The sequence below is a fragment of the Protopterus annectens genome, chromosome 8.part0 (genome assembly GCF_019279795.1).
Source record: "Protopterus annectens isolate FY-2018-M chromosome 8.part0, PAN1.0, whole genome shotgun sequence".
NCBI classification, from domain to species: domain Eukaryota; kingdom Metazoa; phylum Chordata; order Ceratodontiformes; family Protopteridae; genus Protopterus; species Protopterus annectens.
In genome coordinates this window covers 1,991,251,832-1,991,271,024 of record NC_056741.1, presented here as the reverse complement: position 1 = coordinate 1,991,271,024, position 19,193 = coordinate 1,991,251,832, and the positions used below count along the sequence as shown (strand labels likewise).

General features: G+C 42.8%; 1 protein-coding gene across 3 annotated transcripts in view; it reads right to left on the bottom strand.

Moving 5' to 3' along the window:
* Nucleotides 1-19,193, bottom strand: part of LOC122809794 (BTG3 associated nuclear protein) — a 1,260,844-nt gene that overhangs the window by 1,172,243 nt on the left and 69,408 nt on the right. For all 3 annotated transcript variants that reach the window (XM_044081537.1, XM_044081535.1, XM_044081536.1), the window contains exon 2: nucleotides 13,147-13,332. In XM_044081537.1, coding sequence (XP_043937472.1) covers nucleotides 13,147-13,216 — 70 coding nt within the window. In that variant the 5' untranslated portion in view covers nucleotides 13,217-13,332. The remainder of the gene's footprint in view (nucleotides 1-13,146; nucleotides 13,333-19,193) is intronic.

The window sequence follows — 19,193 nt, the reverse complement described above, 5'->3', positions numbered from 1 at the left end:
ACCCTTAAACACTTCAACTCACCTGAATCTCCATACAGTGTCACATGTCGTCTGCCATATCTAACTCACAGACCAGAATGCACCGCAATCATAATCCACAGCATACCAACCCAATAGCAGATTCAATAATATAAAATTCTGTAAAGTGCAGTTTCGATTAACTGCACTTCCAAAATTTTGGGTCTTGAGATACTGAAAGGTGATCTTTCAGTATTTCCAGATTTAAAATGGATCCCCATAAAATACCTCTTACTTAAAAAAAGTACATAACTTTCTCATGAGCATAGCTAATGATGCAGGCTGCTCTTGGATGAGTCATATCTGTTTGCACCAACTCAGTTCTTGCTTTCTGAAGTCTTAATTTTGCACTGCCTTATGCACTTCTTTGAAAAGACGGTGCTCTCCAAAATCAATACTGACAAAAGGCAGTTATTCAATACAATGAACTTCCTACTAACCATTTTTTCTTTTTTCTGTACTTCTTTAAAAACGAACTGTACTCCCTTAAATGTGTCTTAATTTGCTCCTGTCTGATCAGCATCTCCTTCCATTTTAATGCCTGCTCCATTTGTAAACACTTCCTTTTTCTGTACCATTAAACAGGCCACATTTCTAACCAATATTACGTAAACCATTTCAGATCAAATGGATCTTTTCTTTAGCTGCCTCAATGTATGTTGCTATATAAATCCAGAATTTTACTATGGAGAACGATAAACTCTAAATCACCAAGTCTTACATTTCCTTATACTTTCTGGAGAACTAAACATGTCCACAGTACCACTATTCTTATTTATAAGATGAAGCTCAACACAGAAGCCACATGTAAACATTTGTTGGTGTCAGTACCCAACTCGCATCACAGACCACTATGCTGCCAGATCCTAGCCCCACTCAGATTACCATTCAACTACCATCTTCAGCACAGTGAATACACTGACACTGGCTGTTTATTACGCATCTGATGTACACAGCTGTAAAAAACTGAAAGGCTGCCAGCCCAGCCAGAATCTTGTAAATAATTCTATGTGATTTGTAAATATTAATATAATCCACAGGCTGGTTTTACAAATGTAAACGAGAACTATATGTTATAATTATGTTGTACCGAGCTTCAAAAATGTAACCACAGTGCACTTTGCTGGAAGAAAGATAAGTCAAGCACTGTATGACTGTTTGATCTCAAACTCGGAGACAATGTCTGGACCAGCAAATTCTTTCTATTGTTTTGAGAACAGAGTTAATTGCTAGATTTTACATGTACAACGTCTTTTATTGCTGTGGCTTCCTCACCAGGTGCAAGATCAAAGAAAGTACAGTTGTGTACCTACCATAAATGCAGAGAGTGTATTCACTGTTGCAGTAATTACACTTGGGTTATCCTGCTGGCAGGCTACCCGCAGTCGGCCTGAATTCCAAAGCCCTGGTCCGACGTCGGTTGCTGTCGCCTCTTCCCTGATGTCAGTGCGCCAGGGGTATATAAGATGCAGCCGACGCCATTTTCTTGAGAGAGGGTGCTGGAGGTTTTAGCTTGACCACTAGGCTGAGACCTGTACCTTATAGCTGTGCCATTGGGGAATCTTACTGCAGAGATGGACAGAAAGTAAGAAACCTGCCCCAGACTGATTGTGATCTCTGTGTGCTCTTAAGGGAAACTGTACTTTACTGTGTGTAGTTGTTATCCTTCTCAATGTGCATTCCCCTCACTGGTGCTAGTGGTGAGGATTGAGGTTTCTTGATTACTGGGCCAGTGCACGGGCATCACATATTAATTGGTTGGCAGTGGTGAGATATCCACACCACCATATTATTTTTTGGCACATACTAATTGGCTTGTAGTGGTGTGGATAGTGAATTCCTGTAGCTTGTGTACAGTGATCACTTGAAGGTGTTTTTGAACTCTAAATCAGTCATGCAGTGAATATTCAGAGTTCAGATCACAATTGTTTTATTTCTATTAGCTTAGTCAGTCAGGGAGAGCAGGCAAGCATGTCAGCAGAAGAGTATGGCAAGCTGAAAAGGAGCAAGTTTGCTGAGACGCACCAGGCTAAGGTACTGGTGCATGGAAACCTGACTGCATCAGAAAACAGCAATCAGAAGGACGATCAGACTGGCTGTGGAGATGTACAACCTTTAGAGAATTGACAGCTCACCCTTTCTGCAGGGGACTTAAAATTCCACCTGGAGCTAAAGAGACTTCAGCAAACAGCAGAGAGACTGAGACGTCTACAGGCTGAGGAGAATGAGAAACTGCTATGCCTGGAAGGTGAGGAGAAGGACAGGCAAAGGCAGCACAAAAAGGAGATGCTGACTCTTCGCCAGAGTCATGGAGGTAATGGGTAAGGGTGTAACTGGACCCCGGAAGCAAAAAAGGTCAGTAAATATCTTCTACAGTTTACAGAGGGGGATAATTTTGATAGTTTCATTCATACGTTTGAGAGGGTATGTAAACAGTACAATGTTGACCAAAGGCTCTGGGTACGGTTCCTGACCCCTTTACTCCAATGTAAAGCTGTAAATGTACTTTCCAAACTGTCAGACAATGATTTCTTAAATTATACCACTGTTAAGAATTGTTTGTTAGAAATTTTTAAGATAATACTTGAAACTTATAAGAAAAAGTTTTGTGAGAATAGACACAAGGCAGATGAAAGTGTGTGTGAATATGTTGCTGAACTGAGCACTTATTTTCATAGGTGGGTGAGTGGATGTCAAGTCATCACTTTTGAAGGGCTGGCAGACCTGGTGAGGGAACAGGCCCTTAGCACTTTGCCTGAGGACATGAGGATCTGGTTAGCTGATAGACAATATGCTACTTCAGATGAGTGGGGAAGAAGGGAGACCTACAGCTAGCAAGCAAGGCATCACTGCACAGGAAAGGGACACCCAGTGCTGCTCATGGGTCTAAAGGAACCCATGGTGGGCATCCCAGACTGCCCCAACAGAATCTGCCAGTAGCAGGGGAAGCCACTAGTCCATGTACACATCCAGGACCTAGGGTTAAATGTTCTGAAAGCAACCAGTGGGGCCAGATGTCCACAGAGACAAGGTGTGGAACAAAAGGTGAGACAGCCAGTAAGTGGGAAGGACAAAATGCCAACAGTAGGTAGTCTTGAGACAACAAGGGTACCAAACTACCACAAGAGGTTATATCCTATCATACTGAATGGCTAAGAGACCACTGCTAAGAGAGCCAGCCCCTGGCATAATCATTGTGAAGCCTGCAATGGTTACAGAGAAGCACTACCTGCCTAGGCAGTCTACTCCAGGCAGAGCTTTAGGAGGGACCCCATTCCAAACACCTTGGGCTAGGGTTCACCTTGACTGGGAGAGTGGAAAAGGAAGCCAGCAAGTAGGTGTGCTTGAGGATATCCCTGCAAATGTCCTGATAGGGAATGATTTTGATAAGGCAGTACCATGTGTTTGTGCAGTTACATGCAGTCAGGCTTGGAGACAAGCACGTGGGTCTGGTAGCCTGGGGGAGACCCAGACAGACCGCACAGTTGCAGCCAGGACTGGTGAGGTGGTTACTTCAGGGAGGGAGCTTCCCTGTAGGAGTGAGACTGAAGGCGAGCCACAGCTGCTTGTGGATACTGATGTTCCCTTGGACAGAGTGACCGCAAAGGTAGAGGTGAGCAGTAGTACCCAGGCTGATAGTGAGGCACTGCTGTCAGAGGATACCAGACTTCCTGTGGAAGGGGAGCTGGGAAGGGTTACAAAGACAGAGTTGAGACAGGCTCAGCTCTCAGACCCTACATTACAAGGCCTGAGGCAGGTAGATAGTGAAGCATTTGATTCTCAAAGGATGGGGTAAATCTGTCTTAGTGTATAGAGAGTGGACCCCTGAAGGAGGACTAAAAGGTGAGAGGATACAGCAGTTGGTAGTGCCTATAAGCCTACCATCTGGCGCTTCTAGCCATAGCCCATGATATTCCCTTTGCACGTCATATAGGCATAAAATGTACAAAGAGACGTATTATGCAGGACTTCTATTGGCCTGGAATTTCCAGAGATGTAACAGGGTACTGCAGGACCTGTGAGCAGTGCCAAAGGGTAGGCAAGGCAGGAGACAAGGTGAAAGCTCCTTTGATGCCTTGCCTGTGATTGAGGATCCATTTCAGAGGGTATCTATGAATACTGAGGGGCCTCTGAGTACCCCAAGTTCCACAGGGAAAAGTATATCCTAGTGGTAGTCGATTATGCTACAAAATACCCTGAGGCAGTGGCTTTGTCCTCCATTAAGGCAGAAAAGGTGGCAAATGTTGCGTTAGAGATTTTCAGCAGGGTAGGTTTCCCAAAAGAAATACTGACTGACAGAGGTGCCAATTTAATGTCAGACCTGCTGGCTTGTCTGTGGGAGTACTGTGGGGTGAAGCACCTGAAGACAATCCCCTACCATCCACAGACTAATGGTCTTCTTAAGAGATTAAACTCTACAATCAAGTCCATGCTACGGGCATTTGCAGACCAGTTTAAGAGGGAGTGGGACAAATATTTGCCCCATCTGTTTGCTTACAGAGAGGTTCCCCAGGAATCCACAGGTTTTTCACCCTTTAAATTGTTGTATGGGCATAGGGTGAGGGGACCTCTAGATTTAATTCGAGATGAGTGGGAAGGTGAGTGTGAATCTCACAAGGAGTCTGTTGTGGCACATGTCCTAAACCTCAGGACAAGGCTCAAGGAACTCATGGGCTTGGCCCAGGAGAACCTGGCAGAAGCCCAACAGCAGAAAAGGGTCTGGTTTGGCAGGAATGCTCGAGCTAGAGAGTATGTTGTAGGGCAGCAGGTAATGGTTCTCATTCCTGTCAGACACAACAAGCTGCAAGCAGCCTGGGAGGGACCCTACAAGGTGGTAAGTGATGTTAACTACCTGGTAGAACTGCTAGGCAGGAGGCAGGGGCACAAATTGTACCATGTTAATATGATGAAACCTTACCATGATAGGGAGGGCCTTGTGCTGAGTATTTGCAGTGGATTGCAGGAGGAGTCTGAGGGAGATCTGGTCACTGATCTCCTCAGTGGGGCTAGGATTGACACCTCAGTGGAAGGTGTAGCAATATCCCAGCAGCTATCTCCTACCCAGGTTCGAGAAATCTGAGCAGTGTTACAGGAGTTTGGGGACATGTTCACAGGGAAACCAGGGTGCACCCACCTGGTACATCACCAGGTGGATACAGGACTCAAAAGGCCTATTAGGGAAGGCCCCTTATAGGGTGCCTGAGAGAGTCAAACAGACTCTGAGGGAGTAGATACAGGAAATGTTGGAACTAGGGGTAATTCAAAAGTCCAACAGTCCCTGGGCCACCCCAGTGGTGCTGGTGCCAAAGAAGGATGGCAGCACCAGGTTCTGTGTGATAGTCACACAGAGTCAGATGCTTACCAAATGCCTAGGACAGAGGAGGCGCTAGAGCAGTTGGGTGGGTCTAAGACCACCATTGATCTTACCAAGGGTTACTGGCAGGTGCCCCTGACTCCCAGTGCTAGAGAGAGGTCAGCCATTGTGACTCCTTTTGGCTTGTATAAGTTCACAAAGATGCCCTTTGGGATGAAAAATGCTCCAGCGACTTTCCAGAGGCTGGTAGATCATATCCTAGCAGGAGAGTTTGCCCTTGCTTACCTAGATGATATTGCCATCTACAGCCATTCTTGGCAAGAGCACTTTCAGCATTGTCAGGGAGGTGCTGGGCAGACTACAGGGATGACCATTAAGCTGAGCAAATGACAGGTGGGTATGGCAGAGGTCTCCTACGTGGGACATACAGTGGTAAGATCAGGCCAGAACCTGCGAAAAGACCAGGCCAGAACCTGGGAAAGTGGAAGCCATTGAGTCATGGCCTGCACCTGTTACCAAAAAGCAGGTGAGGGCATTCTTAGGGACAGCAGGGTACTACAGAAAGTTCGTCCCCAGTTATAGTACTATAGCTGTTCCCCTCACAGACCTGACAAGGAAAAACAGGCCAGATAAGGTAGTGTGGACCACAGCATGTGAACATACATTCCAGAAGCTTAAAGAAGCTTTGGGAGGGCCCCCCTGTGTTAGCCAGTCCAGATTACAGCAAAGAATGTGTTGTGCAGGTGAATGCTTCGAACCATGGGGTGGGGGCTGTACTTACCCAGATTTCTTCATAGGGAGAACAGTACCCAGTGGTTTATCTCAGCTGTAGGCTCCAACCCAGGGAGGAATGTTATGCAGCTGTAGAAAAGGAAAATCTAGCCATAGAGTGGGCACTGAAGAAACTTAAGCCTTATCTGTATGGAAGGAAATTCAGTGTAGTTACAGATCACAATCCCCTAACATGGTTACACCGAGCCAGCCAGCAAATTGCTAAGTTGCTAAAATGAAGCCTAGGGTTGCAAGCATATGATACATCGGTGCAGCACCACAGCGAGATTAGCAATGCCAATGCAGATGCATTCAAGACAGGAATGGGGTAAAGGTATACTCAGATAGACCTAACCCTCTCAAGCAATGTTTCTCAATGGTCACTTGAAAAACTAGCCTGAGTTCTCAGAGAGGGGAGAAATGTGAAAAACTGAAAGGCTGCCAGCCCAGCCAGATAGAATCTTGCAAATAATTCTATGTGGTTTGTAAATATTAATATAATCCACAGGCTGGTTTTACAAATGTAAAAGAGAACTATGTGTTATGATTAAACTATATGTTGTACTGAGCTTCATAAATGTAACCACAGTGCACTTTGCTGGAAGAAAGCTGATAAGTCAAGCATCGTATGACTGATCTCAAACTCGGAGACATAATGTCTGGACCAGCAAATTATTTCTATTGTTTTGAGACCAGAATTAATTGCTAGATTTTACATGTATAATGTCTTTTATTGCTGTGGCTTCCTGTGGGTGCAAGATCAAAGAACCGTTAAACTCTGAGATTCTCTTAGCCTGGGAAATTAAACAGAAAGGTGTCAAGAATGATGTAATCTAAAATGAGTCAGCAGTGATGTATTATAAATTTAAGACTTTCTCACAAAGAGAGAATTACAGCATTTTGGATTTGGTCTGAACCTGAACACATCAACTCACCAGTACTTTGTAAGTAAGATGTTTATTTAGAACAGTGATTTCTCTTAGAAATAGATAGAAACTAGTAAGTTTAATCTAGCTGTTTTCTATATTTATGTCAGACTATTCTACAGTATTATTTTAAGCATTTTCCTATGTCTCCTGACTAGCACTGCGTTGAACTGAAAAGATTTGTCTTGTGCTTTTTTAATTTATTATTTTTAAACCTTTCAACTGTGGATGTTTTGTGTACAGATAATTTAAACTCTAGAGTACAGTGCATGTATGTAGTGAAACTGCCCAAGCCACTCCAGTATGCCTTGCTGTTCGTCATACTTACTAATTGGATAATAATAATATTGCACAGTAAAATTGGACACCCTTTGGTAAGAGCCTTATTAGTAGCTTATATTAGTGGTTGGTGGCAGTGATTTCTACCTTATAGCCTGGGCGGAGAAGGGAGCACAGCTGCAGAACCTCTACCAGCCTTCCCCAGGAGTGTCTGTGTGTTTGTATACAACTCATATTTCAAAGTAAGTGTGTGTCTGCTACTTGGGCAGGGACACAAAGCACTGGTTATACAGAGAGGGTGCTGGAGGTTTTAACTTGACCACTAGGCTGAGACCTGTACCCTATAGCTGTGCCAGTGGGGAATCTTACTGGGGATCTGGAGAGAAAGGGAGGAACTGTGACAATGGTGTGCAGTTAGTACCAACTCCAAGCTTTATTGACCGGTCAACATACATGCAATGCAATGCCACAACTTCCTGTCTCGCAGCCTTTATATCATGCACGCCCCCCCACAGAACACTAGCTACGGCAAGACAACCCAGTCCATTGAATACACCACATCTCCCTTTCCATAAGGCCCCTTTTCACTTAGCACCAAACCCAGATCTATTCAATTACTCCCACTTTACTACGACTTGGTACATTGACACCAAATGCTCACTTAGCCACATTCAGATTACTATAAACCCCAAGACATTGTTATTTCTGCCTGGAACTTCACAGATCCAAGCGGTCCGGCTTATTAATAACTCTTCCAGATCTGGTCCTCACCACATCACCCGAGTCCGGGTTCGAAGGCCATTGCAAGATGGCAAGGCCTCTTCGACCTTACTTGGCACATTTTCCCGACACCCAGGGTTTGGTTCACAGTCAGGCTCAGGTAAGGGAATCAAATGCCGCGGTTTTTTACGCTTGTCCTCCGCGGCGCGTCAACCTTGAAAGACCTCGGCGAGCAATGGTTTTGATCTACCATACCTGGGGTCTTCAGATCTGTCACCCACACCTGATCACCAGGCAACACATTCCCCAACGGCCTGGCCCGATGGCGTCTGTTGTAGATTTGCCATTATACACCCTCTTCTCCCCTCTTTCCCCTGAGCCTTCTCCAATCAGGCAGAGCAGGGTCCAACTGTGGAGGATAAATCGAGGGAAGTCCGCAACCGTCGTCCCATAAGAAGTTCCGCAGGGCTATAACCATTCTGCAGCGGCGTTGTCCGGGCGCCAAAGAGAGCCATGTACGGATCTGTACTTTTCTTTAGCAGATTCTTCACCGTCTGCACCGCCGCCGCCTCCCGTTACTCTGCGGGAACCTGGGGCTGCTTGTAACATGGTAGACTGCCCTGAAAACTGAGGTCCATTATCAGACACAAGTACCTCTGGGATACCATGGCGGCGAAAAAGATTTTAGGTGGATGATGACCTCGTTGGATGTGGTATGGTTCAACAATGCAATCTCGAAACCTGGAGAAGTAGTCTACAACAAGAAGGTAAGTATGTCCTTTCAATTCAAACAAATCCGCGCCACTCTTTGCCATGGACGGTCAGGGTATGCCGTTGGAAGGAGGGGCTCAGGAGGATTCCTTCTCTCTGAGATGCACGTCCTGCATCTTAAGACCATGTCATTTATCTGTTGGCTAAGCCCAGGCCACCAAACGGTCTGACAGGCTCTGGCTTTGCACTTCACAATGCCTTGATGTCCCTCATGCAACCGACAACACCTCATTACGCATGGCAGAGGGATAACAAAATCTTTCAAAAGCAACCCATCTTTCACTGTCAGAGTAAAACGATCTGGCCAGTAGTTCTTCAGTAAAGGTTCCTGGTTGCATCACGGGCGCCACCCTGGCTGCACAAGTCCATAACCACACACACTGTCCGCTTTCAGCTGCTCCCGTAGGGTTTGGAGGAAGGATGGCTTCACCTGCATGTTTTCCACAATACTATGCACATATATATCCGTATCCTCCATTAACTCTGTTTCCTCCGGGGTTAGCCTGGTTTTAAGTGGAGAACGTGACAGGGCATCTGCCACCCACAGTGATTTCCCTGGAGCATATTGAACTGCATCAGCCTCATCCTGAAGATCCAACGCCTGGCCACCCAGCAGGAGACCAAGGGTTTATGGTCAGTCTCTAGACAAAATGGTTTGCCCAATAGGTAATCTCGGGCGTTCACATGCCCAGGTAGATGCCAAAGCCTCTTTTCAACCTGGGCATATCGTTGTTCTGTGGGCGAGAGGTGACCTCGCGTATGCCACGGGTCTCCAGCCATCCTCCCATTGTTGCTGCAACACACTCCCCAACCCAAAGGATGATGCATCTGCGGAAACCTTCGTATTCCTCTTGGTCATACAGCCAGAACTGGAGGTGAGGTGATTGCCTCTTTTAAATCATTAAATGCCTTCTCCTGATCCCCACCCCAGTACCAGCTGTTCTTTTTTGATAATAAGTCTCTCAAAGCTCTATCCCTCTCAGCCAAATGAGGGATGAACTTCCCACCTGATTCACCATGCCCAGGAAACTTCTGAGTTCTCCTACTGTAGCAGGTGCTGTCATCTCTGTGATGGGGCTTATACCCGAACTCGTAATGACATGGCCCAAGAAGGTCACTGTGCCTCTCGACAGGTCACATTTCTCTATATTCAACGTAATACCAGCTTCTTCCAGCCTCTTAAGTACTGCATGAAGTCGGGCATCGTGCTCCTCCCTGGCAACCCCCAGACGAACACATCGTCTATGTGACAAATCACACCCTCTAGTCCTTCAATGACCTCTGCCATCATGCGTTGAAAGTGTTCCGGTGCAGAATTAATGCCAAAGGGAAGGCGGTTAAAGCGAAAAGCCAAAAAGGGTTATGAATGTGGTAAGCCGACTCCTCCGACAAAGGAATTTGCCAAAATCCCATATTGGCATCCAGCCCAGCAAGCATCCCAAGACTCTGCTCAACTTTCCCTGCATCGTATTCATTTAACTTAGTGTAGTCTACACACAGTCTCAGCCTGTTACTGTCTTTCTTTGGGACTACCACCATGCCTGCACACCAATCGGTAGGCTCTTCCATTCTCCATCCTCTTTAGCTCCTCTTTCACTTTCCCCATCAATGGCAGTGGTATCCTCCTGCACAACTCCGGTAAGAGGCCTTCAAAGACGCCATGGTGATAGAGTCAACGGATCCTATAACCACCAATGGCATCCCTCCAGGACCCAGCAAGGGTTTCTCCGGCCGCTGGAGCACAGACAAGTTGTGCAGGTTTGACTTGGAAATAACAGTGACATCTGAAAGTCATAGGTGTGCCCTGTATTTGCACCTCCACAATCCAAGAATGGTTCCCGGAAGAGACAGAGCCAAGGAAGAACCCTGTTCATCCTCAATACTCTGCACTGCCTTGAACTGTCGGCAAACCCGCTGATAGTGGCCCTTCTTCCCACACCAGCGACATCTTGCAGCAGTCGGGCATAGGAGTCTATGGTGAAATGGCCCCCACACCTGTAACACAGCGAGGCCGGAGTCTTTACTCTTGTGCTGCTGGCGCTGAAAATTTGGCGCCAAAGGCTTGCCCCAACTTTTCAAGCCCCGTCTGGTGTCCGGTGGTGACTGCACAGCGTTCACGTTGTACTGCAAGGCGGGACTGTCACACCTCAAGGCCGTTTGCTGCTTCTTAACCTCCTCCGACTGTCTGGCCATATTTACGGCCCTCTCTAAGTCCAACTCTTTTTCCATCTGCATCCGCTCAGACAGTCTAGTATCTGCTAGGCCCACAACAATTCTATCCCTTATAAGCTCGTCATGTAACGTCCGTAATTGCAGTGTTCAGCATGCAAGGCAGTAACAAAAGCATCAACAGTCTCATTCAGTTCTTGTTTCCTCATATTAAATCCATACACAATGTTCTTTTTGACGATAAAGAACTTTTCAAAACCCTCCTTCACTTTAGCATACTCCTGGTGCTCTGCCTCGGTCAGCTTGAGGCCTCTCAAAACGTCATCTGCCTCATCGCCCATGCAGTATATCAGGGTGTTCACCTGGTTCCCCTCTGGGTTGGAGGATAAGTTGCTGGCCTGCCGGAACCGTTCAAACCGGCGTATCCACCGTGTCCATTCGTGGGGTTTGGAAGTCAAAGGGCTCTGGCGGCTGGATACTGAACGTAGCATTGGGAGCACTGGTCGCCATATTGATTCTAGCACGTGGCTGCCGACCATTCTCGTCATCCGACATGTCCGCTTTCCACACCACTTGGCCCCTCGTACAATCGTCAACAAAAGGTCAGCACTCCCAAGCACAGCCACACAGCACTTCTGACACCATGTCGTATTCTTTTACCTTAAAAGAAGACGCGAGACAATGGTGTGCAGTTAGTACCAACTCCAAGCTTTATTGACCGGTCAACATACATGCAATGCAATGCCACAACTTCCTGTCTCGCAGCCTTTATATCATGCCCACAGAACACTAGCTACGGCAAGACAACCCAGTCCATTGAATACACCACAGGAACCAGCCCTGAACTGACTGTGATCTCTGAGTGCTCTTAAGGGAAATTGTACTTTACTGTGTGTGTATTTGTTTTCCTTCCCAATGTGCATGCCCTCACTAGTGCTAGTGGTGAGGATTGAGGCTCCTTGATTACTGGGCCAGTGCATGGACGTCACAACAGCAATAAAGATTCCTCTGAAGTACCAGTCTGTAACAAGCTCCTTTATCTTCTGGATTCATGAAGGAGATCAACGCACAGGCATTTATTTAAGATATTCTTCTGGACAGACATTTACTTCTGCTGTCCCTTTCTACACCTTGTCCTCCTGCAACCCAGACAGCAATGTAAAACTATCAAAAGCAAAAATTTACAAGATGAAGAATGTTTCAATCCATAACACAACCTTGTGTTTAAAGACGTAACATCACATGCCCATTAATAATAAATACTAGTCAACTTATTCTGCCTTTTCTAGGAGGTTGGCTCGATTAAAGCAACTCCTGGTAACAGGGTAGAACATGCCCTGTCAATACAGCTGTTGGTGACAGTGAAGAACAGGCTTTATCATTGAGGCACTGACCACACAGTATAAAGCAAGTTCAGCAGAGCAGCATCTGCCATTAAAAAAGTAAAACCACCATAGTGAATGCCAGTTGGCAGTGACTGGTGGGGGGAGGGGTATTACAACATTTCTCACAGAGATTGCTTATTTAGGCAGACAATTTACAAATTATAAATTATTACTTCCTGCTTCCCTTCTCTGAATTTAACTAATCTCCCTGCACCTCTACTGTATTATGATTTATTGGCTAATTTATTGTTGGAGAAGTTTTTCTGCTAAAAGAACACTAACTCTAATGTAATATGCCAAACGTTGATTGTTATAGCACTGCATGACCTGGTCTACTACAGTTTCAGTTTTAATTTTGACTCACACAGTTTCTATCTCTGAGGTGTGGTCAAAGATGCACTTTTCCCCCACACCAGCATTTTTCAAATGTACTTCTTTTAGCCAGTTGGAAAGGAGTGTTGTACTTCCATTTCTAGGCACACGTAGACCATTAAGCATTGCACCTAACATCAGTAGCTTAATAACTCCAATGAAGGGCTCAAGCCAACTTGAAAGTTCTAGTAATTGCATAATCTGTTGGTCCAATAAAAAGAATTGTATCACATCTATGTTTCACTGTCTTTGTAGTCTCTATTAGTGGACCAACACAGAATTTCTTAAATTATTTTCTTGCAATTTGCCCAAAAATGGCAATAGATGCAGGAATAACACAGCTATCTAAAAACAGAAAAAAAAAAAAAAAAAAAAACTGAAAGTGGTACAAAATGGGAAAAAAAAGGTTCCCTCTACTCACCTGGATGATCTGGATTTAGGTCCTCCACTGCAATCTGCACCACCTCCGCCAGATCATGTTCGGACATCATTCAGACTCCCACAAAAAAGCAACTCAGGTTTCCAGAATCAAACGCCTCCAAAATATGTATACTTTTTTTGCAAGCTTTCTCACAAATGTCCAACAGAATGATTTATTCTCTGTACTCTAGAAGGAAATGCAACAAAATCCATTACAGGAACTAAAAAGAAAAAAAATGTTTCTTGAAAATGCAACAGTCAGCATGAATTCTTAACTAAAAATAGTAGAGATATACGGTTGATTGTGAAACACTTAAAATGTAAGCCCTACCTGGAAGGCAGAACCTCCTGGTAATAGCCTTAAAGAAAAGGACTGGTCAACATATTCTCAGATTCAGTACTTACATTAGTACATACTATTATGGATTCATTATTTTTGCACATTTAACCTACTTCTGCATATGGCGGGCAGTTTCATCATGATTCGTACAATTTCTAATCTATATTTAATTATTTCTGCCTCTTTAGCCTACATAATAGTAGCTGACAAACATTATCTCCTGATACACTGCACCAGCACCTACTGTGCAGGCAATGGAACTTTAGAACAGTCTCTTCCTACACTGCAAAAATCATAATAATAATAATAATTATTATACTGGATAAAGCACAAAAACACAAGGAAACAGAGAATCTCAAAGGTTCCACCAATACATGTAGTCAGTCTTGGGGATTTATTTATTTACATTTGTTTACCAGGGTTCTGAACTGATCCCAATGGACCATTTGCAGACACAGCTCAGGTGAACAAGATTACATAAGAAATGAACAAAACATATTCACAGATACATGGATATGATATAAAACAAATATACATACATATTTACAGACGCAAAAATATCCTACAACATCTAATTCAAGAAACAGTTTACAAAGTCAAAACATGAATAGAATTGTGCTTAGCAGAGTTTTCTGGATAAGATGTAGCTATAATGATATAGCTTATGCAACATGAATAGCAGCATATTATTATATAGAGAGATATGAAAACATTAGAAGAGGCAAGTGAAAACATTTGCAGGAAAGGACTCCATGTGATCATGGATAAAGATGCCCAACTAAACTATCAAACACAATATATCACACAACATTGAGCTTAATCTTGCTACTAGCCATCAGAGAGTTCTGTAAAATTTAAGACAGCTTTGTGAATCTAGAGTTTATAAATTCTTAAGTATTGTACTTCTCCAGTGTCTTCCTTACCAATTGTGGTTCGATCCATATATTCTAAGATGCACTACAATTCAAAAGGCAATATACCAGCTTATATACCGGACATGATGTAGTAAAAGCATACCCTGGAAGGCAATAGTGAAGGAAGATGACAACTGGCTGCCTTGTTGACTCTGTCTTGCCTGCTTAGGGAATTTCTAAGACTTCTGCTAATTTCAGGGTTTTTTTTTAGCACTATACACTTGACTACAAGATGTATAGCTTCTGCTTGGTGTTCATTAGCTTTGGATGATATTGAACTAATTTCTGGTCCTGTCTGAAGTTCTTCTCCCTGTTGTGCTCCTCTACCTTGGGTCTGGCATTCCTTCCAGCTATGCCTATTTGGACTGCTGCTGCTCCTGTAGACCGCCATGTTATGGCCCTGCCTCTGGTGTTCTGCTCTTTGCACTCCGAAGCTGCTTTGCTAGAAACACAAACTGGTCTTCTGAAATATTGCATTGAGAGTTTTAAACTTTGATTTTGACCCAAAGGCTTCCAGGGACTGTGTTTCTAACTGCACATTCTGTCTTGTGTATACTACTACTACTTTCAGGTAATGTAATGCAATATTCTCTTTTTCTGGAATGGGTTTAGTGATTGTAGATTTGATTTTCTGCTTGGCCCCATCCTGTTTTGCTTTGGTTTTCTGCTTCTTAACACACGGACATTTTCTGAGTGTCTGTTGAACACCCTGTAGCTACTGCTCTTCATATCTCGGTTTCTACATTTTAATTTTTACGAACTCCTAATCTTGAGGGAAATTGTACAAGTTGACTACTGGACTGTTTTTTAAATATTTTTTTTTTTTTGGGGGGGGGGGGTCAGCTCTATTCATTAGAACATTTTTCCCCATCATTAAAAGGATGCCCGACTTGAAGCCTTGGACTTGGACTTCTGTTCCTTATTTTGCTTTTAGTATTACCAGTTTCCATGATTTGCTTCCGTTTTAATTTTACATTTATTTTTTTATATTTGTCTATTATTTCATGGTATTATAGTCACCATTTTCAATTCTGAAATGGTAATTTTCTTTCAGTTTATTGATTTTATCCATATTATACAACCTGTTAGTTTTATGCAATTTTTATATACTACCAATGATAATTTTCTCTTCTGCTACAGTTTGTTAGCTCTGTTACAGCACAGGAATTATTAACACAAGGCTTTTTTCTCCTGTGTTTCAGCAGATTGGTCTTTCTCATGGATTCTCTGCCTTGTTATTGAAGTTCATTATGTGGTACCTCACTTGCATATTTTTCACTCGGCGCTGTAAAGCAAGCCTAAACTCTTTAGCACATTGCTTGCTTGCTCTTTATTTATGTTTTCACACTTGCTAATTGATACTATCCATGTATATCTCAGCCTTGTCAATCTCGTGAGAGGATAATCCTTTTAACTGAGAGTAAAAGTCCATTCTTAAGTTGACTACTAGGCTTATTTTTGTCTGACTGTGTCACTTTCTGCATAGCTTTCTCTCTCTTTTTTTCTCCAGCCTACTTTCAGAGTTGCTTTTCCTTGCTTTATTTTATTCTCCAACCTGTTGAACTAGTAACTGGGACTGCCTACCTTTTCTATGTTTATAACCTCTTTTCATGATCATAAATGCACACACTGCTGCGCTTTTATGACAGTCACATACTTCTGATGTATTATCATTTTGCTCATCTCTCAATTCTTTTCTTCAAGTTTACAGATGACCATGCATTCTGTGCAGGCACTGGTGTGATCAGTCATTTGGGACTGCCTACCTTTTCTATGTTTATAACCTCTTTTCATGATCATAAATGCACACACTGCTGCGCTTTTATGACAGTCACATACTTCTGATGTATTATCATTTTGCTCATCTCTCAATTCTTTTCTTCAAGTTTACAGATGACCATGCATTCTGTGCAGGCACTGGTGTGATCAGTCATTGGCTACTGTGGATATTCCAGGATGTGCAGTCATGGTTGGCTTTTAACTAAAAGCATGGAAGGCATTTTTGATAAGGAAATAACATATACTTATCGAAAAGGGAGAAATATAAAGAATATTTTAGAGAATGGTCAAAAATCAAACAGAATAAGTAAGAATAGTAAACCAAAGAAAGGACTATTTAAATGCGGAAGGTGCAATTATTGTGCCTATTTACAGACTGGTAGCTCAATGTATTTGGAAGCAAGAAACAAGACATTATTTCTGGACAGTTTTGCAAATTGTGACACCAGTGGCATTATTTACATCGCTACATGTAAGAAATGTTCTTCCTTTTATATTGGAAAAAGCGAGAGGAAGCTCAAACAAAGGATTTATGAGCACCTTTATGATGTCAGAATGAAAAAAGACAAAAATGCACTGAGCAAACATTCTATGAAATGTCAAACAGGAGGTTATCAATTTTTTGTGCTTGAAGTAGTTCCACATAACCCCAGGGGTGGTCTGTGGGAAACGCTGATTGAATATAGAGAGTTACACTGGCAGCTTATACTTGACTCAGGTAGAAACATGGGATTAAATGATATGGTATCTCTTGCACCAGTACTTAAATTAAGGGCAGCAAAGCTCTAGGAGTTTCACTAAAAATACACTTTAATATGGGTAATATTCATTTTATTAGGGAATTTTAAATAACTTTTACAACATGTGACAAGTTTATTCAAACTCATTAAAATCAAATTTTCAGGTAATACAATTAGTAGTTTTTAACATTTAAAAATTTTCTCTATTTGTTTATTGTAACTTTCATTGTGAATTTATTGTGTTTTTGCAATCAACCACTAGATGGTGCTAACTACTACATAAAAGGAATAGTGTATTGAACTGTCAGTGAAAGAATTCAAAAACATTTTAAGTAATTTATATTAAACTCTATTTTAACACATGTATTTATTGATATATATATATGTATTTAATTTTCAACATTATATTTAAACATATTCATTGGTTTTTATGGTGATTTTATTAATTAAAACATTTAGGGTTAAAAATTTTGTATCTTACAATACGATTGGTTAATTCAAATGTTAATTGCATAAAATGTATTATATAAGGGAAGGTTCTACCCTGGTGGTCATTACTGATGAAGTTGATGATGAAACGTTGTGTTTTAACAAACGTATTGTGAATTTGTGGACACCGTTCTTTTGCTGCTATTGTACCTGACACGCAGTGGACATTAAATTTCTTTTGCTGTATTTTCTGGGACCTGATTTATTTGTACCTGAAGTTGGTGGTATTTTACTTTTAACTAAAGAGGCCTTGTCCTGCAGTGAAATAATCTGAGGAACTTTGTTAAACTCTCCTCTAGATGAGACTCAAGAGTCTGATTATTATTTCTTTTAATGGCAGGTAAATGGGATTGAGTTTCATGTGTGTGCGTTTTGGACATCATACATCAATGCATGGTCTGTCCTCGGTAAACTCAGAATCTATCAGATTTGTTGTAAGATTGTAATCTCACATTAGATGATGACAGCAGCTTCAGACCTGACTTGGCTGATGACATGCCACCTGCAGGTTTTGCTTTTTTGTACCTTAGACAAGGTAAGATCAGAAGTGAGCTGGCATATGCCACAGCTCAAGTTAACACCTGACTTGGGCTACCACTAGAATACAAGCATTTTGGTCAAACATGGTTGAGGGCGAACTGCAGGTTTCTTCTTGTCTACTATCAACCACTTGCATGACAAGACTTCAAAAAGAGTACATTGACTTCCTCAGTGACTTGGTGTTGATTCAATAGAACATTACTGCCCTTTGCGACTTCAACATCTGGGTCAGTAATGAGTCAGTAGCTTTTACTTCTGCAGACCCAAACATCATCAACTGTAATGCCAACATCTATTGCCTAAAGTACACTACTGTACAATTTCAGAATATTAGTGCAATGAGAGTGAGCGCTACCTTTGGTAAACTAATCATCATTCTCCTCCTTTCCCCCAAATTTTCTCCATGGGGTAGGGGTGTCATGTCAACTGTCATTCTCTCTCGCTTTAGTCAATGCCACTCTCCTGCTTTCTTTGACACTGATGCCCGACTGTCACAGGTCTTCTCTCACACAATCCATTCACCTCTTTGTTGGAAACCCTCATTTCCTCTTGCCTTCTTCCTCTCTGTCCCAAATCTTCTTCACCTTCTGCTTGTCTACACATTTGTCCAAACCACCATAATTTGTTCTTTTTGACCTTTTCTCCAATTGGAACTACTTTGGTTTCTGCTCTTATGTCCTTATTTCTTCTTCTCTACCATAGTGTGCATCCTACCACCTTTCTAAGGTAATTCATCTCCATCACCTCAAGCTTCCTCAACTGCTCTGCTTTTACTGACCAGGTTTCTGTACCATATAATGGTACTGGTCACTGCTCCACGAACTCAACGAGGAATTAAACCCACAGCTAGGACAGCTGTTTAATCACCTTACCTCTGGGATGTACCCGTGGGGTGGGTGGCGTGCCTGCAACTGGTCCCACTTCACAAAGGCGTGCCCTCCACCCCCCCGAAATTAATTACAGCAGCTTCTTGAAAAGCCTTATCTGCAAAATGGGAGGAGGATCATAAAGACATGGGAAATAATAAAGACAGGAATTTTTTGGATCTTTGTCAATGTTTGTTTTTGTTTGTGTCAAAGGGCAGATCTTGCCTTTTAAACTTGGTTTTTTTTTTCAGTCACAAGCCATTGATGATGAGGAGGGAAGGCAGCCTACAGCACCTCGATCTGCTGGCCTGATACCTTAGATATACAAAAAACTCATTGAAAAACATTGAAAAAAATGTTAACCCTTACATGTTAGATGG